At 34.8% G+C, this 25,806-nt stretch overlaps 2 protein-coding genes across 5 annotated transcripts in view; both read right to left on the reverse strand.

Moving 5' to 3' along the window:
• Positions 1–730: 730 nt before the first annotated feature.
• On the reverse strand, positions 731–11,310 carry LOC111484943 (type II inositol polyphosphate 5-phosphatase 15-like). Of its 2 annotated transcripts, none has more exons than XM_023131596.1 (11): positions 10,122–11,310; positions 9,781–10,030; positions 8,364–9,156; positions 6,600–6,724; positions 4,559–4,643; positions 3,479–3,644; positions 3,345–3,385; positions 2,966–3,233; positions 2,469–2,592; positions 1,386–1,749; positions 731–1,303 (listed from the first exon to the last, which is right to left on the reverse strand). In XM_023131596.1, the coding sequence occupies exons 1-11, from the start codon at positions 10,951–10,953 to the stop codon at positions 950–952; spliced, it is 3,402 nt and encodes a 1,133-aa protein (XP_022987364.1). In that variant the 5' UTR covers positions 10,954–11,310; the 3' UTR covers positions 731–949. The 2 variants fall into 2 exon arrangements, with proteins under 2 accessions (XP_022987364.1, XP_022987365.1); XM_023131597.1 differs by having other exon boundaries at positions 9,781–10,015; positions 10,089–10,181.
• Positions 11,311–15,790: 4,480 nt separating this feature from the next.
• LOC111485823 overlaps positions 15,791–25,806 on the reverse strand; it is a 55,652-nt gene continuing 45,636 nt past the window's right edge. For all 3 annotated transcript variants that reach the window (XM_023132865.1, XM_023132867.1, XM_023132866.1), the window contains 18 exons: positions 25,184–25,355; positions 24,335–25,094; positions 24,125–24,241; positions 23,188–23,458; positions 21,932–22,045; positions 21,760–21,843; positions 21,163–21,213; positions 20,668–20,829; positions 20,262–20,578; positions 19,843–20,184; positions 19,698–19,761; positions 18,971–19,117; positions 17,852–17,956; positions 17,663–17,773; positions 17,481–17,585; positions 16,820–16,889; positions 15,980–16,746; positions 15,791–15,944 (listed from right to left, as the gene is read on the reverse strand). In XM_023132865.1, coding sequence (XP_022988633.1) covers positions 16,037–16,746; positions 16,820–16,889; positions 17,481–17,585; positions 17,663–17,773; positions 17,852–17,956; positions 18,971–19,117; positions 19,698–19,761; positions 19,843–20,184; positions 20,262–20,578; positions 20,668–20,829; positions 21,163–21,213; positions 21,760–21,843; positions 21,932–22,045; positions 23,188–23,458; positions 24,125–24,241; positions 24,335–25,094; positions 25,184–25,355 — 3,702 coding nt within the window. In that variant the 3' untranslated portion in view covers positions 15,791–15,944; positions 15,980–16,036. The remainder of the gene's footprint in view (positions 15,945–15,979; positions 16,747–16,819; positions 16,890–17,480; positions 17,586–17,662; positions 17,774–17,851; positions 17,957–18,970; positions 19,118–19,697; positions 19,762–19,842; positions 20,185–20,261; positions 20,579–20,667; positions 20,830–21,162; positions 21,214–21,759; positions 21,844–21,931; positions 22,046–23,187; positions 23,459–24,124; positions 24,242–24,334; positions 25,095–25,183; positions 25,356–25,806) is intronic.

Consider the following 25,806-nt stretch of genomic DNA (forward strand, 5'->3'; position numbering starts at 1 on the left):
TTGGTATAGCTTAGTTTGTAGAACGGTTCAAATTTGCTATTAAAATAAGTCTGATGTGTTGAAAATGACCAGTATAGCTCAGTTTGTAGAGCAGGATTGAAAATCCTCATGTTACCCGTTCAAATCTATTGTGTCGGAAATGGTCGGGATAGCTCGGTTATGAAAATAAGTTTAATTGTAGAGCAGAAATGATTAAAAGAAAAATAAGTTTCAATTTTCCACTGAATTGTTGATAGATGAACGGAACTTGTCAAATAGGTTGTGTGTTTGTGTGGGAGGGGGAAATAAAAGAGAATACTTTCACATTTGAAAAATAGCTTCTATTACGATATATACGATGTGATATCAAAGAAGAAAACAGGTTCTTCTCTTGAACCTATTTTCTTTCATGGATCTTGCCACTTAGAACTCGTAGGTAGATCTACCCATCCCAGCCAGGAGTATGGGGATTTGCGATGAGCAGTACCTTACGATGTTCCTGACCAATTGGATCCTGACATACCTATAGGCACCAGAGGAGATTGCTATGATCATTACTATATTCATAGTCCTACTATCGACCCCTATCATCATAATAGAAAAAGGTATTTTGAGCTAATGTGTAACGGATCAAAGCAACCGTTAGTCAGACTGATCTATAATTGGTCAAGGCGATCGAGAAGACACATACCTCCACGAAGAAGAAAAGTCATCTTCACCCGAACCCAAGAGTTCTCTAGACATTCATATTCTCACTATCTGAACAAAACCCTTTTATTCCCAACACAGACAGAGATACAGAAATGGACATCGTTGTTGAATGAACATTATTGACACAAATCAAAGCAGCAAGAGTTCTGATACAAAATGGTAAGAGACCCCTCCTCAGGTATGTACATCAAGATTCTGGTAGAATTGAACTCTCTCAAAAAGACCAAAAGCATGCTTTTACATACCATCTTGGCTGTAGTTAAGGGGTATGCATATTTGGTAGATGGTCGACGACATTGCTCGGCATGCCGAGACGATGAATATCAGATCGATGAAGAACGCTTCCATGAAGTTTGGAAGAGTTCTTTGTTTTGGTAATGGTTCCTTTGCTCTTGAGAGGAACACGATGGCGTACTCGGATACGATGATTCTTCGACTTGCTAGAAAAGGTTCCATACACCTTAACAAGCAAAATAACCTCTTTATCTTTGGCGACTTCACACCATGCATTCTGTGGGCAACCATCAAATCCTTCTGAAATTTGGGATTCCTCGAGACGAATCGAGACCTCGACAATTTGATTCGGTTTGATAATTCCAGTTGCAGGAGAGACCTAATATGATATCAAGAAACAACCCATTGTTCGTTATAGTCGAAACCGTTGTCCCATAAATAATGACAATAAATAAAGTTACCTCAAGCCAACGTGGAAAGCCAAAAGAACCTCTTAGACTATAACGATCCGAGGCTTTCCCGTTCACTCGGACTGTAGATTGACCTTCACAAATTATTTTAAATATGGCGTCGCTTTTCTCACATTTATTTGTGATGCGTAGAAGAGATGTATCCTCATGTTGAAGAAGTATGTTGCTTGTACTGACAATAACTTCAGGAACCTTGCACAGCGCCTCGAGCATATGCTTAATCTTCTCGTTTGAGTGAAGAATTTCTCCAAGCTCTTGTCTTCTTATAGCCTCGTCGACTTGAGCAATGTTGACGTCAAATATGCAACGAACAGGCTTATGATCGCTATCGACCACATCCATGCAAGCCTCATACCTGTATGGAAAGGAAAAGGGGTTGAATCAATTACCACATCCAAATCATTGTACTCCCATAAATCAAAGCATTCCAATTGAAGGGCCATGACGGGAGAAGAACCTGATAAAAAACATACTAAATTTTTTTCTCATTTTCTTGTTTTCTATAAGATGTACAACTAAGAGAATTGTTAGATCCCATAACGATTGGAGGGGGGAACGAGTGTCAGGCAGGATGCTGGGCCTGAAGAAGGGGTGAATTGTGAGATCCCATATCGGTTGGAGAAGGGGAACGAAAAATTTTTTACAAGGGTGTGGAAACCTCTCCCTAACAGATGCGTTTTAAAACCTTAAGAGGAAGCCTAGAAGGAAAAGCCCAAAGAAGACAATATCGGCCAGCAGTGGGCTTGGGTTGTTACACAACTACTGCATACCAAACAAGGAAAGCATACAGAAAACAGACACCAACGGATGTAATCATTGCTAGCAGCAGCTACCCTATTCGCTAAACTCAGACAACCTAAAAACATAAAACAGAATCTAGATTGCCTACTAGTCAATCTGGACTCTACAAGTCCTTTAAGGGAGGGAATCTGGAAAGGAAAAAAAAGGGGAGGGTCGGGGCACCTGCAACCCGTACCACGAAATGTAAACAAATGGCATCTGATTTCCGTTGGAGGGTGCGGGTGTCTAATTCAATACCTTACATTGAAAGATAATTAAAATCTGACAACATACTGTGATATAGAAGTGACTACAGGACAGTCTAGGCTGCAATCGGACACCAAAGATGATCGGCTATCACGATATAGTATCCTGTCACACCAAGCCGGGACACGCTTCTTTTCCCCAGAATCATACCCTATTACAGGCAAAATTTATTTGATATCAGACCATCAGAAGATGCAAGTAACCTATATTGCAGGATAGAAACATAAAACCTTCTATGAGCATAATTGCCCTTCTTATTTTCTTTCTTTTTATATCAAGGAATCAAATCTTTTAAATCAAGCTAGGTTTCGATAATAGAACCTGTGGGTCCTCTCATTTTCAACTACTCATTATTAAGGACGTTTCAAGATGGTATGCATCCAAGCACTAAAAGAAGGGGGCACAAGGCAATGAAGTGCTGCAACCGACACATTTTTAACTCAAATAGTAGCAATTAATATTCGAGCAGCTTGTACCAAGCCCTAAACTCAACTAGACACCACTGAACAGCATCGAAAAGCTACCTGATAATCCTTGTAGTTGCCTCTCAAATTTATATGTGGGAGGAAATGTAATCACTGCTTCCCGCATCCCTTGGAAGACATTTCCCGATTCCATCTCTGAACGGAGTTGATCCCTTTCTTTGAGCCAATCGAAGCATCTTTGGGAAATAAAATCCCTAGCTTCATCGTATGATACTCCGTTGAGCCGATAATTAAAATCACCAAGAAAAATTATCAGATCTGCCTCGGATAATTCAGGTGTCATTTCTACAGAGGACCCAACAAAAGCCTGTGAAAGACAACTCCATCATTTGCACACCAAATAAAAAGAAGGAACAAGAAATGTAGTTAGTAATTTAAACAACTGAGTGGACCATGCAACAATTAATTATACACATACATTTGGACTGCGAATGGTTTGAGCAGTGGGTGAAGAACAAGCTGCACAAGAAAGGAGCAATGGCAAACCAGGTCTTTAATAAGACAAATGCATCAAGAAGTCAAGTGCAAATATGAACAGCCACTACACTGTACCAGCTGCGGTACCAAAAGGATTGGATGGCCGTTGGAAGCACATAGTCCGATATACACGATCAAAATCTGCATTGCGACGGTTGACTGCTTCTAAATGTGCAGCAAAATGACAGTTAACAAAGCATAACACCCGGTCGAACACTCTTATCCTTAAACCAACTGCCCCCTGGTCAGACAACCTTTGATCATGTCAAAATTTACAACAATGAGATATTAAAAACCACAAAACATACGGTAAAAAGGAACCTTTTATACAAATATCGGAATCTCCAGCAATGACCATACATTTAACATAAATCCACACAATAATCTATGTGCTCCTGCCGAAGATATTCAGCTAATATAATCTGCAAGATAATTCCATAAAATGTCCTTTTTTTAACTATCATCTCAAAGATCTTGAAGGAGAACAAGAAGATAAGGAGATGATATAGAACACCTATTAGAAATTAGCTTATTTCCCACCGTTACAGAAGATAAAACTCCAACTATCCCATGGCAATCCCAAGCTCACACTCCAATGACAGACATAATATGGGCTGAGAAGGAAATAAATGAAGCAACTACTTGCACTAGCACACTATTGAGGTTTTCATGAAGAATCAATGTCAAGTATGCTCATCTCTCCCCACCTTTGTTCAATCTCCCTCCCTCTAACTCCGATAGATTTCGCCACTCGATGCCTCTGTCAATGACATCGTCCTGTTGCAATCGCTTGAACGGTTTGAGTTTCTGATTGGTGTGTCCATGGCATGTCCACCAAGTATCCGAAATTATATATAAAAGGAAAAAAAAAAAGAAAAAAAACAAAGGAGCACACAATTTCACGTGTTGGACATGCGTTCACAGCACGCACGCGCACACATACACACATATATATAGTTCGGTTCAGTTTTGGGTTTGGCATGTGAACCCCAAATCAAACTGAACTTCATTTTTCGACTTTCTGAACATTTAAATCGAACTGAACCGTATAAGCTATAAAAACGGAAATTTTGTCTGGTTTGGTTTGGATGTGTACAACATACAAAATGTGGAAAAAAGCAAAGCAATAGTATTATTGGAACAAACAAGATATACCTTATTACCAATTGCACGCCCAAAGCCACACGGAACTGCTGCAGCATCAACATCCCCCACATGAGCTCTGATGTTACTTCTAACCCTGAACAAACAAGAAATTACAATGGAAGATATAAACTTCCCAACAATAGAACAGAAAAAAGCCCAACTAAAAAACCAAATGCGCGCTCAAAGCTCAACAGCTAGGCATGGAGGACCACATAACTTCCACAAAACCAAAGCATACTAAACCCAAACTAAACAACAAAAGAAGAGCCTACAAAACACCCTAACGTTTTTTTATATCAAGAAATGAAAATAGACTATTACTCAAAGATACAAACTCCACAAGTGAGAGAAAGAAAGAAAACAAAGAAAACTAGTGAACAAAACAGAGAAAACAAGTGGTCCCAAAAGAAACTAAAGAAAGCCAAAGAAATCCGAACACAATGATAGAAACATGGCCGGAAAAAACAGCACTGAAAACCAAATAATAAAAAGCGACAGCAATCGAACTTTGAGGCAGGAACGAAGAACCAAAGACAAAAAGTATCAGGAAGCCAAACTCCAACATCGAGAACAACTAGGAGGCAAACAAAGAGCGTGAAGCCGAGAGACAAAAAATCACCAAGCATAAAAGCCCTGATCCAAAATCCTTGAGAAAGAAACAACTTCGCCACATACCGATTACAGGAAACAGCAATAACTAATATTAAGCCTGACCATGGATGCCATCAACAAAGGTTTTCACGTAACTCAAGGCCACAAACTTCAATGAGAGGATCAAATTCGATTGGAACTGAGAAAAAATGCTGGGAAGACCCGTTATCACAATCCTAAAATAATGAAACTAAAGTTCTAAAAAGCAATCGTCGACAAAGTCGGGATCTTATTAATGGCGGTAAAGATGGACTCCACACTACTCACGTTGTCCTTTGAATTGGCATCCAAAACATCAATACCAAAAGGAAAACCAAGAGAAAATGAAGGATCTTTGTAGAATGAAGGACTCATTTGGTGAATAAAGGGTCAGAAAAATCCATAAAGAAGAATTGAAGGTTGCAAAAGTTGGGACTGGAGACCCGAGGAGGAGATGATTGTTTACAGGAGGAAACCACAAGACCCGGTAAGCCTTTCTTCAAAAACATGAGTTGTCGTCATGGAACATGACTGGCTTTTTTGAGAATAGAACTTCGGAAAATCTTCAATATAACTCTTCTTCACTTCACTTGTTAGCAATGTAGATAAGCAAAAAGAGCTTGATGGGCACTCAAAAGGATCACATGTTACAAACTTTTCATTTGTAAGTGAAAAGCTACAAGGATGTTCAAGCACACGAACTCTCTTCTCCTAGAGAGTCAAAAAAAAAAAAAAGGAACATCAAGATTCCAAATCTTTTATCTAAAAGCATCGACATAGCATAAACGGTTAAGACATCAAGAAGTGGAAACGTAACTTACATACATCCTAAATTTGATCTCCAGCATTTGGTGGCCTTCCGTGAATTTGTCCCCTTTGATTTGTGTTTTTTAGGCAGGAGAAGACCAACCTCATTTTTTTTTCATCGTTGCTACGATAGCTAGCCTCTGAAAGATTTTGAATATTTATTCGATCTTTGATAAAAGATCAAAGGAAAATATTCTCCAACTACTAAGTGGTATGAGGCTGGAAAATAAAGCTAGGTTGCTGTGAGTGTTGCAGTAAAGGAACCCTATTTGGTTTGAAAGAAGCCAATGATGGTTAGATTGGTGAGAAGATGGGATATTCAAAAGAATCATGCCTCGCTTTGGCATTCTTTACCAAGCTTGAGTATGATTTGTTCTCGTAATATAATGAACTTCAGAAGAAGAGATTTCTATAGTCATTTGGTAATTTATCTATGTATTTTTTGTTTATTGTTACTCCATGCTTTCCAGTCCAACCAGATATTAAAAAAAAAAAAAAAAAAAAAAAAAAAAAAAAAAAAAAAAGAAATCCCAAGCACTAAAATAGTAACTATTAGAAAAGAAAAAAAGCCATAGACGTTATTAAATAAGTTTGGGGTTGATCAACTACAAACCATGTTCCTATTAACAAGCCTGCCAATTGCCTAGAACCAACACGTTGAAAAGTTAATCCTTCACCCAGTGTTCTTCCTATCACATCCAGCCACCATTGGCCAAGTGAACTACCCTCGAGTCCGACCTGCATTTAGAAGGAAACATAAAAGAAGTTTAGAAAAAAGAAATGCAGTTAAATGGCATGACATTTTTTAATCAAATTGACAAACGATCGAGATCTTCAAAATTTCAATTTGAACGAAAATGATGTATGTTTAAGTCAACGTGGTAAGTATTCTACTCATTGATTTCTTATATAATGCATAGTACTTACAGTGCAAGTAAATCTCATTGCCCAATGTGAAACCAGAGATAAGCCAATACATTTATTTCCCCACCATATTTCAAAGTTGTAATTATATGTATTGATTTTTTTTTTTAACAAGAAACAAGCCTTTTATCCATAGATGAAAAAGAATATAAAAGTTTTTTATTTTTTTAATTTTTTTTTTATAATTTTTTGTATATTAAAAAAACAATTTATTTTGTCTCTGTTTTTTTTAATGAGAAACCAAGATTTCATTTGAAAAAAAAAATGAAAGAGTAGAAGAGCATACAAAAAAGAGAGCCCACAAAAAATAGATGCAGCCTAAAGGAACGACCTCAAATCGAGCAAAACAAATCCTAACGAGTAGTTACAAGATAGCTTTGTGACCATCCAAAGCCTACAAGGAAACATGGAATCTAGCAAGAGCCCAAACATCATAAGGAAGACGTTCCAACCCTCTAAAGGTACACTATTGTTCCTTTCTCCTCAAAGCCCCCACAAAATAGTGCACACACCCGTTTTCCTATAACAACTTTCATTTCTCGCAGAAGGGAGGATGAAGGAGCTCCTCAACATTCTCTCTACAATCTCGACGTATAAAGCCAAATCAGTACCAAACTCCTCAAAGAACCACATCTAGACTACGTAAGCAAAATCACCTCCAAAGCACATGATAAAGACCCTATTTACTCGGCAAAGAACGCAATACTACGACCCAATCAAATTAGACACCTTCCTCGATACCCAGTCCAAGGTATGAACTCTTTCGTGGAGAATATGAAAAACAAAAAACTTAACCTTCTTGAAAATCTTCAACCTCCCCAACGAGGTAAAGATTGAATCCTCAAGGGAAAAGGGTTGACCAATCAAAGTGAAACAAAATTTGCATGAAAAGCCATTCACTCTCCTCTCTCTTTAGTGCCTGGCAAATTTGTATCTTTCATTGAAGCTTGTGGTCTTGAATAACACAAAATTCCTCCTTCAACATCCTGAGGATTATGTTTCTAAACAAGCTTCCAAAGAGCTCTTTTTTCGACTTGATTTTCTCTGTCTACCATTTGGGTTTTGGGGCTTCCATTCTCGAAGTAACACAGTTGGTTAGTTAGATATTTTTTTCATAAATTTTTGGCGGAGGATTTTAGCCAGTCTTTTTCTAGTATTGGTTCTTAGTTTTAGCTGTTGAGGTTGCCGTTTCTTAGGAGCTAAGCTTTGATTTGATGGGTACTTTTTGTTTCTTGGCTGTTCTCATTTGTTTGAAATGACTTCAAGATCTTGTTCTATTTTTTTGTTCAAAATTATTTTTCACTCTCCTTGGGAGTTTGTGTATCATTTGAATATTTTCCTTTTCACTAAATTAAATGAGAAGTTTTTTTTTTTCTAAAGATAAGAATCGAAATAATAGTATTAAACCAAGGGAAATGTTATGGTTTGTACGTTTTAAAATGAAGGAACTTACAGTTTCTTTAGCTGCTGACATTGCTAGAAAACCAGCTCCCATTTCAACTTCCTGCAGCCCAACAATGACAATGCCAACATCTGAGACAACAGAACCCAACCAGGAGATGAGAGATTCATGAGATGCTTTTTCCTGTCCAACATTCCATGTACCAGTGAATATTTTTAAATTTTCCATTCTCGTATACATGAATTCCTTCGAAGACAACTCCGAGCGTAGTATGCCGTCAAGAGGTCCTGGAGAAGTAACATTCCATCCACGGATACCACCGTGATTTGCCAGGGTGAATATGTAACCATATCCAACACACATTTCAATCACAGGGCAGCTATGAGCCACCCATCCTCCAAGAAGTCTACCTTTGAGGTCCAATACCTGTACAGTACCACTGGCATAACCCACCCATATTCGTGATCCAAACGTACACAAGCATTGGACAGCGTGAGAATGACGATGGAAATCTTGCAAACGATTTCCATATTTATCCCACTGCATAAGTAAACCACTTGTACATCCAGACCAGATCATATCATCTACTGTCATCACTAATGCTTCGGTTCTCCGATTATCATCTCCAAAGGCCCCCTTCACAGCAGCTCGACGAACAGCATCAGCTGCTCCCATTATAACATTACGTGACCGCTGAAAGAAACCAAAGGCACTTTGTGTCTTCTCTTTCTTCGAAAAAGAAACAGATTCCAATGTAAAATCTTGGACAGATATCACATCAACTCGGTTCTCCATCTGACCATCAGTATTGAACACTTTCAATAGCTCCCTTGTGCGAGCATCCCTTGAAAAAATGGAAACAATATATAACTAAAATCCTCATAGAAGGTAACGACACTTGAAAGCACCCTCTTAGCTACTTGGAAGCAAGTTACAATCAGCACACGAATAAAACAGGACATTGTCAAAGGTTATCACCCATAAACATGCAGAGACTTGCGCTTAGGATGAAGTTTGTACTGTATTAATGAATGATTGGAGGACACTCCTCGCTCGACCCCTAGCCTTTTCTTCTGTACCTTACCCCTAGAATATATTTCTCCTGGTTTCATATAAATAAAATAAAAAACTATACGAATTGTAAACCAGTTTTTGCATATAACCAAAGAATTTAAGTCTATAAGTTCCTAATAACATGTAAGATCCTATGTCAGTTGGAGAGGAGAACGAAACATTATTTATATGGGTGTGGAAACCTCTCCCTAGCAGACGCGTTTTAAAACCATGAGGCTGACGGCGATATGTAACGGGCCTAAACGGACAATATCTACTAGCGGTGGGCTCGAGCTGTTACAGTATACCTTCTGATCTTTTTAAGGAAAGGTTCATCAACTAAACAAAATCAGTACACCAAATTCAACTACAAAAGCAGTAACCTAATGTAACAATCCCATAAGAACTAACATACCAGATTGCAAAAGAGAGATCACTGCCACTCCAAACTTTGGCAGTAGATTCATCAGATAATAAGAACTTAACATCCCAAGTAAATGTGTTGCTGAAGCCTACACTGACTTGAGTCCTAAGATCAATATAAGATCTTTCCACCAACAAAGTAGCCATCTGGCTTTCGCCCAGTGTCATGGAGAGAGCCTTCTCAATAGCTTCCCATGGCCACACCTTCAAAGCCCCACCATCCGAACCTGACCAAAGATCTCCTAAAAGAGAGAAACAAAGGAAAACCAAAACAGTCAACAAGAAAGAAGAAAAACCCACCTCGCTTTGACAATCATATGAGACCATATATACCATAAGATGTCATTATAAGCGAAGAAACAGGGCCACGATGAGCCTGCCATGACATAGCTTCTGTAAAACGATCATTTGAGCTCAAATTATGAATATCCATCCTCCAGCTTCGAATGCGACCATCCTTGTGGCCACTCCAAACTAAACGATTTCCCTCATCAGCAACCAAACAAAGCGTAGGCGACGTCCAAACTGACTCACGAAATGGTGCTGTCTCTTCATCACCACTCCTCGGAGATGTGCCTTCTGCCGCCGCATACAAATCCTTGAAATTCCAAAAACGGACACCAAATTCACTACCAGCCCACAATTGGGACTCGCTGCTAGCAACAGTCCTCAAAAAGCACCCAATCTGCGTCTCTCTCAAAGGATGTGGCCTCACTTCAAGACTAGGCGGACGATCAGGGCGAACAGCAGCTCGCATCGGCAGCTTGAAAATCCCAGTTTCTCCGCCCCGCCCAATGAATTCAGGAAGAGAAGAACGATTCGCGTCACATTGAGCAGCATCACCGTCGTGACTACTAAACGAAGCAGATTTAGATGAAAGCTTACGGTCCAGAAATTGCAGCATATGGTCAAGTCGTTTGGCGGTGGACTCAACGGAATTAGAGGAGACACCGCCATTTTCATTATCAGAGGAAGATAAACTTGAGTCTAACAATCTGGGGGAGTAAGTATACGTCGTATCCTCGCGAGTCGAGTGATTAAACTCATAATTTAGATGATTAAGGTTTTGAGTATACAAATTAGTAAAATGAGATGAAGAAGCATCACTGTTACCGCTTCCGTCGCCATCGCCGTCGCCAAGGTCGATAGGCGGTGGCGGCTCCATCAAGATCCGGCAAGAAAATTGAAAATCAAACACACAGAAAGTGATCCAAATGGACAAAACAGAAATCTAAGCACCAAAGAACGGAAACAAGAAATTTTGGAAGATGAAATGAGGAATTAATTATTCATGAGAAGCAAAAGCTTGTTGGCGACTGAATTTTGACTTCCATGACGAAATGGAATTGGACAACTGTTACTCTTTTGCTTTGACTTCAAATTCTTCAGTTTCTTCTTGAAGAACAACAAAAATTATTGTCACTTCGATTGGAAAAGTTTCCTCTGATCACGTTCCTCTCAGTTGGTGCCAACAGAGAAAAATCCAAAAGGAAATCCACTTCCTCCAAGTCTCTTTCATGGTATACAAATTATTTTTCATGAAACTTCTGGTTTTTCTTCCTCTCATTGTTGGATTTGGATTTATCAAGGTTCGAACATGTACTAATAAACCTCCGTATATTATAAAAACGGTACGGCTAGACAATTTGAATTGTCCGTCCTATAATGAACTAGAGTCACTTTGAGGTTCTCGAGGCATGGAACGGAGCTACTGCAAAGAAATTTCGAGAGTTACAAAGGAAATCATGGATTAAGAACGGGAATTGAATTCTCTAAAACCTAATTTACTGTTTTTCCTTAGTAGCTCAGTGGTAGAGCGGTTGGCTATTAATTGGTTGTTGTAGGTTTGAACAGTTAGTCCGTGAACAGCCAACCATCGCACGTTAAAAATAGGATAAGTTTTATTGATAGTCATTTGTTCCTCCTAAAAAGATCTACTAAATTCATTGAGTTGTTCCAAAGAATCAAAACGGTCAGCTATTAATGGAATTCCTTGTCGGCTCTCTGTAAAATACTCATTTGGACGAGGGCTTCCAAAAACATCGTAAGCTAAACCCGTGCTTACGAATAACCAACCTGCAATGAATAGAGAAGGTATAGTAATGCTATGAATGACTCAATATCGAATGCTGGTGATAATATCAACAAAAGAATGTTCTCCTATGCTTCCAGACATGCCGAGCTCCACATATTCTTATACAGTCAAGGGAATCGATTCCGTAAAAGATGAGATCAGTAAATGGAAATTAACTGAAATTTTATCTTTGGACCTAAAACGGATGTGTATCTATCATAAAAATACTCTTTTAAATTATTAATACTTATTCTTGAATTTCATGTTAAATTTTTATACTAAATTAATAAATATAAATATTTTTAAACTTTTTAAATTTTATAGATATTTTAATTTTTTTTTACTGAATTAATAAAAAAATATTAATGTCATTTTTTTTAATATAAAAATACTCATTTTATAGATATTTTTTAAAATTTGTTTTTACTGAATTAATAAAAAATATTAATGTCACTTCTTTTTATAAAAATATTCAATATTTTAAAATTTTAATTATTTGTTTTTAATAAAAGTAAAGAATTTCGTGTGAAATTTTTTAAATAAATTAACAAATATACTCAATATTTTTAAAATTTTTGAATTTTTTTTAATAAAGGTAAAATTTTTAAATTTTTTTACTAAATAATAAATATACTCAATATTTTTAAAATTTTTAAATTTTATAGATATTTTTTAAAAATATTTCTTATTGAATTAATAAAAAATATTAATTTTACTTTCTTTTATAAAAATACTCAATATTTTATAATTTTAATTTGCGAATTTTGTGTTAAATATTTTTACTAAATTAATAAATATATTAATGTTACTTTCTTTTTTTATAAAAATACTCAATATTTTAAAATTTTAATTATTTTTTTAATAAAAATTTTTTTTCATTTTTTATAAAGGTAAAAAATTTTAAATTTTTTTACTAAATTAATAAATATACTCAATATTTTAAAAATTTTAAATTTCATAGATATTTTTTAAAAATTATTTTACTGAATTAATAAAAAATATTAATGTTACTTTTTTTAATAAAAATATTCAATATTTTAAAATTTTATTTTTTTTTAATAAAAGTAAAAGAATATTAATGCGAATTTTGTGTTAAATTTTTTAAATAAATTAATAAATATACTTAATATTATTAAAATTTTTTATTTTTTTTATAATGATAAAATTTTAAACATTTTTACTAAATTAATAAATATACTCAAAATTTTTAAACTTTTTAAATTTTATAGATATTTTTTAAAATTTTTTTTATTGAATTAATAAAAAATATTAACGATACTTTCTTTTATAAAAATACTCAATATTTTAAAATTTTAATATTTTTTTAATTAAAAAAAAGAATATTAATGCGAAAATAAATATATTAATAAATATATTCAATAGTTTGAAAATTTTTTAATTTTTTTTATAAAGGTAAAAAATTTTTAATTTTTTTTACTAAATTTATAAATATACTCAATATTTTTAAAAAATTTAAATTTCATAGATATTTTTTTTAATGAATAAAAAATATTAATGTTATTTTTTTTATAAAAATACTCAATATTTTAAAATTTTAATTAATAAAAGTAAAGAATATTATTTAGAGAATTCCGTGTTAATTTTTTTTACTAAATTAATAAATATAATCAATAATTTTTAAAATTTTTAAATTTCATAAATATTTTTTAAAAGTTTTTTTACTGGATTAATATTTTTGTTACTTTTTTTTATAAAAACACTCAATATTTTAAATTTTAATTATTTTTTTAAATAAAAGTAAAGATTATTAATGTGAATTTCGTGTTAAATTTTTATACTAAACTAATAAATATATTCAATAGTTTTAAAAATTTTTGATTTTTTTTATAAAGGTAAAAAATTTTAAATTTTTTACTAAATTAATAAATATACTCAATATTTTTAAAATTTTTAAATTTCATAGATATTTTTAAAACAAATTATAAAAGTTTAAAGATATTTTTATTAATTTCAATGTAATAATATTATTTTAAAAAGTTATATTCTTCAGAAAAAAAAAAAAAAATGGGTTTGTTATTATATACTTGGAGTCAAGAAAGAAAAAACAAAAGAAAAAAAGCATTTCTATCAACTGTCATTTTTAGAGTCTCTTTCATGTTTTTTTTTTTTTTTTTCCCTTATAGAAATCTCTATCTCTTTCTCGATGTTGGACGTTGAACATGGACGAGTAAATTTTTATATCACAAATGCTAAAATGATTTCATCTTAACGAAGAACATCGAGCAAAATTAATTTATAGTGATAATCAAGAACAAATAAAATTTGTTTCTAAATAGATTTAAAATAGTTTAATCAAAATTACTTGAATAATTCTAAGATGCAAATCTTATTGGAAGAAATGTGAAGTAAGAAATTCATAGATTAAGAAGCAAAATCTGTCACTATCACTTTCATTTTACGTGACTTTATATAACTCGAACTGAAACTCTATACATTCGACGAAATATCAATGAGTTACAGGAGTTTTCAATCAGTGACTCGAGAACTTTTATAACCATCCAAAAATAAACAAAACTTCACTTAAAGTAGTACGAAATGTTTCGTTCCCCTCTCTAACCGATATGGGATCTCACAATTTCATATACGAAACTCAATTCTTCTCTAATAAACCAGGTAGCCCTCGAGTTTATTACATGCAACTCTATTTTATTGTAAACTCGGAAGCATGACTAAGTTGCTTCCGTTGTTCATATCAGGTCATATAGCCGATCTTCGACACGTAGAATCATGACCAAAGTAAACTCGATACCGTGAAGCTTAAGCAAAGTAGGACGTCTAAGTCTACCCTATCGGTAGAATTGTGGGTAGGCCAAGTGGCTCGACAGCCTATGCTTTCAATCGCTATATGAAGGTGATGCAAGGAAAAAATGATAATCATTTCAAAGATAAGGCCATATAGCACTATGTTTTGATAAGGGCTCACCACCATCTCCCTCTAATCTCTCAAACTGATTACAGCTCTTAGGTCAAGTAGTAAGTGGCATCCCACAAAGCCATGTCTTTTATGTCCCTAAAATCATTCCCCACCGTTCTTTAAATTAGGGTCAAACACTCCACATGTATGCCCTCTCTCCAATAACCTACACTTAATGAATGTCCCAATCCAAGTGCTTTTGGAATAAGTGATTTTACCCGAAAGTATTGGAGTTAATGATATGTTCGGTTAAACATTTATGTGTTTTAATCAATGATTTGACTTTATTCTTTGACCTACGATTCAATTCTTAAAATGAGTTGATTATGATCAAATGCACGCTCTAACGAGCATATCTATATTGAATCTTGATAAATCTCTCACGTTCAACGTTCATTGGAGGAATGTTTTAGTTTTTGGATCAGATCAACTCGACTACTGGTAACATATATTATCCTCTTTGGACTTTCCCTTTCGGGTTTCTTTCCTCTCCAACTAATGTGAGATCTTACAATCTACTCCCTTGGGTCCAACGTCCTCGCTGGCACACCGCTTGGTGTCTATCTCTAATTCAATTTGTAACAAGTCACGCCCACCGCTAGCAAATATAATCCATTTTGACCCATTATGTACAAATTTTAAAAACGCATATGTTAGGAAGAGGTTTTGACGCCCTTATAAAAAATGTTTCGTTCCCCTCTCCAACTGACATGAGATCTTACAATCTACTCCCTTGGGCCCAAAGTTTTCGTTGACTCACCGCTTGATGTCTGACTTTAATACAATTTGTAACAAGTCAAGCCCATTATGTACAGATTTTAAAAACGTATATGTTAGGGAGAAGTTTTGACACTCTTGTAAGGAATGTTTCGTCCAAATATTGAAGGTTCCTCGGGAGGATGGGAGGAAAAGAATTTGAAGACCTTGTTGGGCTGTGTTGAATGAAGGAAGCATGCAAATTCAGAAGAACAGAGCACATCCAGGCACACCCACTAAAAGGATCATTTTTCTTCCAACTTTTATTCAAACAATAAAATGAATGGGTAGATATGTAATCACAGAACAAACCATTTACAGTGTGGCTGCAAATTTATCTCCACTTTAGAGAGAATGAACGCCTATACATCATTTACATAGACTTTCTAATTGCAACCAAGAAAAGCTGCAGAAAATCTGTGGAAGAGACTAATTCATTGGCCTGCCAAGCTTGGTCATAAGGATGAAAGACGAGGCGTTGGCCTATTTTACGTCATATCGATGAAGAACATGACCACGGTGCCAGCCCCGCTCTTTTGCTAATTCGATTGTAGACAACAAGATCTTTAACAGATTTTCAGCATCTTCCTTGAGTTCGAGTTCAAGGTTTGTCTCAAAAATAGGAAGAGGAGTTGGACCAGTCCATCTTACTGTCCTACTACTATTCCCAATCACTCTTTTCTGGTGAGATTTATTTGACCTTGATAATAAGTCAGAGCTGCTTCCGACAATGTGCACGACAGCTCCATCAGTGTTGGTATCGGCATAAATGACAGTGTCCAGACCGATGGTTGATTCGATCACCCATTTGGAATCAGCAGCAACGCCCCGAAATTCAGGTTTGCCCAAGTCGACTAAGCTTGCACAGCTAACAATTAAGATTAAACTCTGAGTGATGACAACAAATTTTCCAGCTAGTTTAAGAGCTTTGCAGGCAACTAAAACTTCATTGTTGAGTTTCATGTCATCTCCTCCAGCCTCGAGAAGTACCGATGTTCCGATTGCTTCTTCCCAGGAGAAAGGCCGCAGCGGAAGTATGCTGCTTAGAGGACGAGGAAGACGTACTCTAAGGTGCTGTGGTCTCATTTGATATAACCTACTTCGGTTTCGTATGCTCTGGGCTGTTTTTCCAGTAAGTTCTAGAACACTGGCAGCTGGTTTTGCCACAAGTCCTGTGATTCCTAATGCAATGCCTGCAGCCAAAGAGTACTTAACAATCACAGTAAGATCAGAGAAAAAGAATACCATAATATTGAAGTGGGTTACCTGAGAAGACCCCTGGAAGACCATGTCTCTCAGCTCCTCTGATTGGTGATTGAAGAAGACCAGTGAGCCCCTGAAAACAAGGTAAATAATTGGCACATAGTTTATAAATTTTAAAACTCTCTCTTTTTGCAAGCTTCTGAGCATGTGAAGGATTAACAGCAATATACTAATGATTCGTTGGCAGATAAAAATTAGATGAAACTGCAACTTTCTAGCAAAATATCAATACCGTTTATGCTATTTAAATAGTATACAATGATGCGTTGTCACTTCTTCCTACCCTAAGTTATAAGCTGTTTAAGCCGGGGTATTTCTTTATTTGTTTATAGTCATATAACGTTGTTTTGTTTTCAATTCTTCAAATCGTTTTCAAATGTATTTCCTCGCTCACGTTTTCTAAACCTTTTCTCGCAACGTGACTCGAGGCCTGAACATACGCCGACGTTGTCCGCGACATACGAATTTCTCTTGGCAATTAGTTAAATTCTTGCAACGTTGCGAGAAAAGGTTTAGAAAAAGTGTCTGGAGATACAAATTCTTGACTGGATTGTATCTAAAGCAGCGTTCTCAATTAGTTAAAACCATAGGATGCAGTCCAATGCAGTGCTTAGTTTACATAAAGATCACCTATCTGCTACCAATACACATACTAATGCTGTACCTCTAAAACTTCACCAATAACACCTCCACCGTGTGAAGAAATGCCTGTCTGCTGCTGTCCGATTCTTGAAAAAGCTTGATCGTCAAATGTGAATGCAACGATACCCTGCAGAAATAGATGCATACAGTAAAAATTGATACATCAAAGCCACTTGTTTAGAAATTAATCATGCAGAGAAATACCTTCCTCGCCGCTTTACTGAACTGAGTGGTAGCATCACTAAATGCATAGACTGTATTACTTAAAAGACTTGTAGTTCCTTGTACCATGCCAGTGATAAGCCCAGTTGGACTCTTCAAATAAAAAAACCGGTTTTCAGTGTACCAACAAGAGATGCAAACTAGAGAGGGAGAAAGAGATAGAGAAGAAACCTGCAAAACACTCTTGGCGGGCACTGACAAGAAATCTCTTATGCCAATCCCCAATCTCCTAGCAAATCCCATGGGATTACCAATGACACCAGCAGAACCAAAAACCTGTAGATCAAGGTATATCCAGAATTGGTAAAAGAATTAGCTAATCAATTTAGTTTTATGTTGGTATTGGAAACAAAAATTTATGACTTGTTGAAAGTAACCCATCCAAGAAGCTCATTCAAAGAGTGTAACTTGGCTCATATCTTCATGGACCAAGATCCCGTATTCCTTACTTTTTACTTCATTCCTCCGGAGTGAATCCGTATCTGTTTTACATTGTTTTCTCGTCTTATAATGTCCCTGTTTTTTGGTTTACCTTGGTTACTGTTAGTTGTATTTCAATATTTGTTCATTCTTCTCCCTATAAGTCTAAGGTTGTAGCAATGCATAGTTAGTATGAATGGGAAGATCTTTCATTGTAAAACAAGATGACTAGATGAAACCAAAATAAAAAATTGTTATATGAGCAATCTGGATCAAGAAAATCATCATTAGACATAAAATAAAAATGAATTGAAAGAGATATCTTGCTAACTAATTAATTCAGGAAAATGATAACAAGGAGCTAAAAGAGAGTTTCAAGGACAGATGAAAGAGCTAAAGAAACAAGTTATGTACACACAATTAACCAGTATATCACAGTATAACATACGCAACCTCCAGGGAATCCCGATTCCAACGATTCCAAATTTGATCTAATATTCAATTGGCCCGACGTATCCAGACAACTCCTAAAACGACCTTTTAGTATAACTAACTACTAAGCTCATAATGTTGGTTGTGAATATGTTAACTAAGTGCAACCATTTTATTCTATTCTTATTCTTCTTTCCTTTTATGTATTGAGCCTTTCTCCTACATAAGAAAGCTACTGAATCATTGGAATACAAATATATTTTTGTTACATCTGAATTAAGAAATAAGTATTTAATATTTTATAGTCTCCTTACCTATTGATTTTATAGTTGGAGATTTTGTTTCTAATCTTACAACCACCAATTTGATCACAGTAGTTCATGTGACCAGCTTTCTTAGGCTTTCTCACAATAGGGATACAGCCAATAAAAAGCTTACCTTATATATCTCATGAAAAAGTTGCCTTGAGTAATGCCTAATCAGAATTTCTTGAATGGATTCCCAACTGGCCATTTGATGTGCAATACTCAAGCGCTTGAGATGAATCTGAGCTCCTTCAATGTCCCCGAGAGCCAAAAGACCTCGCTGTAAATTGGTGTTGATCAAGTATGACAGATTACAACCACTGGAAGCTAAGAAATATCTAATCTCTTTCCCATATAGAGTTATGAATGAAGTACCGCATATTTATAGTTACAAAACCAAAAAGGAAACAATCAAAGGGCTTAAATATAATAAAATAATCAGTGGTGTTCAAGTTGGGTAGAGTTGGAAAAAATGCAGAAAACTATGTAGGATTGCATGAATAGAAAACTTGTCTTCATGTTTCATACATTCTTTAAATTCAGGACGCAAAGGCCATTCACATTTATTATATCCATTTGTCCCTTTGTCCCTCAAAACAAATTTCACAGCAATGCATGGATCTTATATCTTTTAAAACCAAGTCAGGATTTGATATGCTTACACAAATTCCCCAAAGGACAAGCCAATACAGAGATTGAACTCGCAAGCATACAACTTTGGTTTTGTTGTTATCTTTTAGAAGTTATTATTTAGCTCATGGCATCAATCTATTGTTCCTTCAAATGATAAATTACCTACTTTAGATAGTCAAGTTTTGTTACAACAATCTTCGATAAAAGAAGAGAACACAAATACTTACATGCATCAGTAATTCACCAGATGTAAGGATAGGGTTCCTGAGCACCCATGGAATGGTGGAAAAGCTAAGGCCAAGAAAAACTTTCGTTAGGATAGACAGCAGAGGAGAGAAAAATACAAAATATTTTTTCGTATGATGTCTGTACCTTACTGTAAACTTAATAGGTGCCAAATCAAACAACTCAACATAAACTTTCTTTTGCTGTCTCGCTAAGCGATAAACCTGCTGCCAAGGAGCTCCAATAGGAGCTACTGAAGGTAATAATGTGCTCCCTCTGACAAGTCTATCAAAAACAGGATATTCTGAAAAATGAGGAGGTTCAGTCCTGGGACTGAAGTAATCATGAGCTGGATCCTTTGCAGGAGGATGCATTATGGCATCTGAAAATTGAGACACTTCACCCTTTAAATTTGATGAGACATTTTTGAAAAACTCAAACAAGCTTAACATCACTTGCTGCTCAATCTCGAGTCGAAAATCTGATATTCTGCAAGAATTGAAGAGGAAAGGATCAGTTCTATGCATTTTATACTAACAAAAATCGTTAGATGCCAGAATGGGGACCTTAAGCATATATGTTCAAATGAAACCAGTAAACTATCCGTCTTTCGCCACTTTGATGCATAAAGATAGATTACAGGTTCAAGAGAGCCATCAGCTTGCAAAAATCTTTCACTTCTTGTTACTGCACCAATATCCTTGTTCAAGCTTCCAATTGGGTTGCTTCTGTATTCTTGATCAAAAGACAAGATAACAGGATATGGACTATTCCGAAATTGATTATCTATCTGAAGAGAGAGCAATTTTACAGAGAACTTCTGTTGATCCAAACTTTGCAGCAAATCGATAGTTACGTTTTTAGCACAGGCATACACCATTTCCTACATAGAAATAATATGAAGGATTTCAGCGTACTTAAAAGTAGGAGAAAAAAAATTGAAAGCTTAGTTGAAATGCATATAATACAAACCTCAGGCCCGGAATTAATTAATGAAATACCAATATAGGATATAAAAACCGAAAATTTCTCCTTGTAATCAAGGAACTTTTCCTGTTTCTGAACAACTTTTTTCTTTTCCCCAAAATGAGGGACACTTGGAATGTGATAAGTTGAATCAACAATGCTCAACACCTGCAACCAAAGTAAGACCATTGAAAAATAGTTCAAGATAAATCACGTTTAATACATTGACTGTGTCCGAGAGTTCTTCTAGCATGGTCGAAATCACTTTTGCAATGGCTAAAAAGCAGTTTCCACTAAAAAACATCAACATCATTCTTTAAGGTAACATAAAATATACTTTTGCAAATAGTCAAAAGGCTATGATGACTTCAAAAGTACTATTGAAAAGGTGTAGAACTAAACATCAAATGATTATGAATAACAAACTTTTCAATAAAGTAAATGCAATTAAGTACTTTTGCTAAAAGCACTCTAAAATACATGAAGACAATAAGAAAATACCTTTGTGGCTCCTTCGGCATTAATTGATAAATGAAACATCCTCTCATTTTTCTGAGACAAAAGTTAGAGATAAGTTAAAAGCTAGCTGATATTTTGCAATTGCTAAGGTCAAGTAATAAGCATATTTATGCATAGCTACAGTCAACACTGAAATTAAGACTTCATTACCATTGATGAGGCATTTGATCTTGGAAATGTACAAACACCAACAAAAAAAAAAAAAAAAAAAAAAAAGAATACCAATAGTTTGAACTCGTACCATAATTACTCTTCACGATCAATTTTTTTTTTTCACGTGTCTTCCTCCTTTTTAGTTCACAGACCACAAGAAAAAAAATTCATCACACACAATTACTTGTTCAACAATTTTCAAACTTTTGTTTCATATATAACCACTTCCTAATTTATGATAAAAGGTTTATTAGTTGCCATAGAACTGTGATTTTTATTTTAAATTGGCCATATTTCTTCAGCTCATCATTTTCATATCTCTTGCTGGTAGCTTCAGCAGAAAACTTCGTAGATACCTTTTTTTTTGGATAAAATATAAAATTCCAAATATAGGGCACTAAAACAACGAAAGTCCAAAGAAAATACCCCAGTGGTTGATGGCAAGCACACAGGAACAAAATCCTGTACATCATCAAGAGCAAAAGATCCTAGTATGCGCTCTCCAGGAACCTAATATAATTTTCAGAAGGCATTGTTAGCAGACAAAACTAGCAGACATAGGAAGCATTAATTGTTTAATTCAAAACATAAAACACACCTCAATAGTTAGACGGCGTGGATAGCAAGGTTCATCCCAAGAATAAGGGCAAGATGTATAGGGGTGAACGATAGTTTCAAAATTTTCACATCTTTGTTGGTAAATTCGTAATCTCTGTCAAAGAAGCAATCAACACCAACACAAAAGTAATGAAATTAAAGCATTAGATTCTTGAAGCTATAACATCTGTATATATAGTTATGCTAAACTTCAAATAGAATATCGTATGAATCCAGTAGCAAGCTTAGAATTTGATGTTAGAGGCACACAATTTGTATATCTATACATTTATATATAGTTTAAAATTCATTGGTTGAAACAAAAAACATACATTAATATACAAAGTTCAAATCAAGTAGTACTAGTTGCTATTAGGTTTGATATTAGGTTAGGGAATATGACTAAATTTGTATGGTTTGATATTAATTTGTGTGAAATAAAAGGTCACTGCTACCAGTATCGATATTGCTAGAATTTGATCACTTTTGAGGTCTTTCAATATATAAAATTTTACATCCTAGAGCAAAGATTCCACATTCATCAAACTTTCTTTAATTTCAGTGTTTTATTAGTTTCCCTCTGTGAATCACAGATAGAAATAATGATGTTGGGGTTTGATTTTATGGATATGTCTCACAATCTGGAAAAAATTATGAAATGAAGGAAATTTCTCAATTTTTTTTTTTTTAATATATAAATGAAACATCGTTGTAGCTTAAATAGGATGATTTGAACACCCATGATAAGTACAACAGATATTAACCCTCTGTATGTGAACAATAAACTTATAAAACATTGAAAGAAATTCATAATTTTATTTAATACAAGAAAAGTAATGAAAATACAACAGTGAGAGAGAGGAAGGGCTAAAAAGAAAAATAAGTTTATAAAAATCTACATGAATGATAATATAGTATTCATATCCATATTTAAATAAATACCTACATTATTTAAAAGAAAAAAGGGTTTGATATTAACGAAGTTTTTTAATTATTTATTTAAAAGTAAGAAAAATAAATGGTAAAATCGTATTGTCAATCATTTTACATAGCATTGATAATCCAATTATACCATTTGGTATCTTCCCTTTCCCTTCAGTATAAATATAGGACCTTAGATATCTCTCCAGCAAGAGAATAAAACAGACCTTTTTCATATCTGAAATTTCCTAAAAAAACATTGAAACTACTAAAAATATAACAATTAAAACCTGATAACATATTCTTTCCAACTGAAAAAGAAACAATGTCACCTACCTCCTTTGAAAAGTTATCGATTCTGTAAGGTACGTATCCTGTGTCATCATCAGACAGCAGAATCAAATTCGTCCCCGAATTTCCATGACCATTTCCAACAATCTTATTGTCAGTTGATACATCAACATTCTGAACTTCAATTCTAAGAACGTATGAGGAACCAGTGATATAATTTCGCATTTTCACTAGAGTATCACCAAGTTGATCAGGTATGAAGCTGCCGGACCATTGCCATCCAGGTTCATTATAACAAACAGAAACCAGTAATTCCCTAATCATAAATCGATAATCAGGCAAGCAAATGAGTAGAAAAGCGAAGTCAAGCAAGTGCTGTGTTGTTAATGAACAGGGAAAACAAGCTAACAAGCCATCTACAAGCTAAAAGGATATGGGAATATAACAGCAACCAATCAAATAAATATTGCATCAAAACTATTGGATGAGAGCACAAAGTAAGCACCATTGCCAGGTAGGAAATGACTAAAAGAAGATCTTGATCAAGAATCGAAGAGGGAAGGCGTGAAGAAATGAGTAAAGAGAGACAACAAAGAATATCAATCCAATTTGGTCCAAGTTGTCAATTTCATGTTTGGTCTTTCACTGAAGTACAAAAATAGAATGATAGCTGTTGGGACATCCACTTATTTCTTTTATGGAAGTACAAAAATATATTTTAATATGGAGAAGTTATTGAACAAAATATATTTTAATGTGTACCATTTTTCTTTCATATTGATTTTTAATCTTTTCTAGTAATCTTAACAACAAAAGAAGTCTATTCTAAAAGAAAGAAATAAATATCTCAACCGTTATCATTGTCTCTTCACCATGTACTCGAAGTTTATCTACCACGCATTTTGATTGATATAGATAAAGCAATTCAAGTTGATTACTAAATGTAGTAATGGGAATTCTGCAACCACACAAGCCAGTATACCTAGTTGTATCAGTCCACTGAAGGTGGAAATGTTCTCCAACTGCTAAAGGGATGACAGAATCAGTTCCCTTCTGTTTATAGCATAAATCCTTGGAACATGCATTACTTATGACATATCTGCAATGTCAACAATATAAGAAGACGAAGACAGAAAAAAAAAATGCAAGACGTGAAAGAATATAATTGGCTGGTTGAAGCAAACAATATTACCGAGGCTGGAACATAATTATGCTTGTTATCTCAGGAAAAGATCCAGAAATTGCACTAGACGTAACAGAGATCACATTGGCAGCATTTGGTGATGATTGTGGTATAAGAACAGTAGCTGAACCATTTCTAGGAACAAGATAGAATGGGCTTGACCAAGAAGCACTTCGAATATTTTCTACACCACATTCTGGCAGGGACCTGCTCGCCCTAACCATAACTTCATCCGCAGATGAGGGTTTACAGGGAGAAAACATATGTGCTCTAACTTTCACTTGCTTAAAACCTAAAGAATTAGGGTCCCTTGAAGATATACGGCTACTTGGACTTGAACTTACTTTAGAAGTATTTTCAGAGGATTTTAAGTTAAAGTCCTTTTTGTTTGACAGGACACATGACTTTTGAAGATGACTGCGTGAAATAAAGGTTCTTCCATTTAAATTGTCCAACTGCATATTTGAATTTTCCATAGTTGAGACAGGTTTCTTCACTAAAGAATTGCGCCAACTTGGAGATATTGCATGAGAGTCACTGCACCCAGTAATTGAGCTAAGACCATTTCTCTCGCCTGCAGAATGTTCATGTTCAACTGTATCGTAATATGATGGTACAAAGATGCTCACACCTTTTTGTTCATATACTGATTCTGAAATCCAGAGGGGAATGGCAGTACAGTTATATAATAGGAAGGGAACAAAAAAATTGAGTTCTCTGCTACCAGAAAATGCATCCACCGATTTATCAAGTGTTATGTGTATTGGACCTATAAGAAGATAAGGGCATTAATAAATAATTTTGCTGTTATATATAAAAATAATAATAAAAATAATAATAAAAATAACATCAAGATACCAGGACTCAATGTGATGGTCTCAGAAAGTGAGAACTTGATTCCATCGAACTTTGCTATTGAGCAAAATGTTTCTGCTCTTGGGAACTTCACATATGAAGGTCTATATCCATGGATTTGGATTTCAAGTTCTAGATCATGTGAAGTATCGATATGATGAAAGAAAGTTTTGACCTAGAAACAATCCAAGGGGTGTTCTTCAGCTCAAGTAACAATAACTTCAACAATATAAAAAAGGGCTAAATATATCCAATGATACTTATGTTTTAGGTGATTCTCAAGTTGGCCATTAATCTTTTTAAATTCTAAATTTTACCCACAATGTATTAACAATTCCCAATTAGGATCTTTCTTTACAAAGTTATTATTATAAAAAGTTAATTTATCATTACTTTTATCAACATATATGAGCATGTCAATTTAAATATAGCTCAACTAATTAAGGTATTATATTATTGATTAAACTTACAAAAGTTTAAATCTCCAACATTTATTGTTGAACCCAAGCATGTTTGAGCATGTAGATAGACTATTTAGTTGCTACTTGACACAGAACCAAGCTTTCCTATCATCAAAACTTGACCCACCCATGAACAATTTTTTATGGAAGGACTTGTTGAAAATT

The sequence above is a fragment of the Cucurbita maxima genome, unplaced genomic scaffold, assembly GCF_002738345.1.
Source record: "Cucurbita maxima cultivar Rimu unplaced genomic scaffold, Cmax_1.0 Cma_Scf00010, whole genome shotgun sequence".
Taxonomy (NCBI): domain Eukaryota; kingdom Viridiplantae; phylum Streptophyta; class Magnoliopsida; order Cucurbitales; family Cucurbitaceae; genus Cucurbita; species Cucurbita maxima.

Bases quoted from the DNA above. Each gene is read 5' to 3' on its own strand.
- LOC111484943 (XM_023131596.1), bottom strand. From the start codon at position 10,953: ATGGAGCCGCCACCGCCTATCGACCTTGGCGACGGCGATGGCGACGGA. The intron at 9,157-9,780 runs GTATGTTAGTTC...CATTTTTTCAAG, and splicing joins GATCTCTCTTTTGCAATCTG to GGATGCTCGCACAAGGGAGC. The intron at 3,234-3,344 runs GTATGTGTATAA...TGTCTTTCACAG, and splicing joins AAACCATTCGCAGTCCAAAT to GCTTTTGTTGGGTCCTCTGT.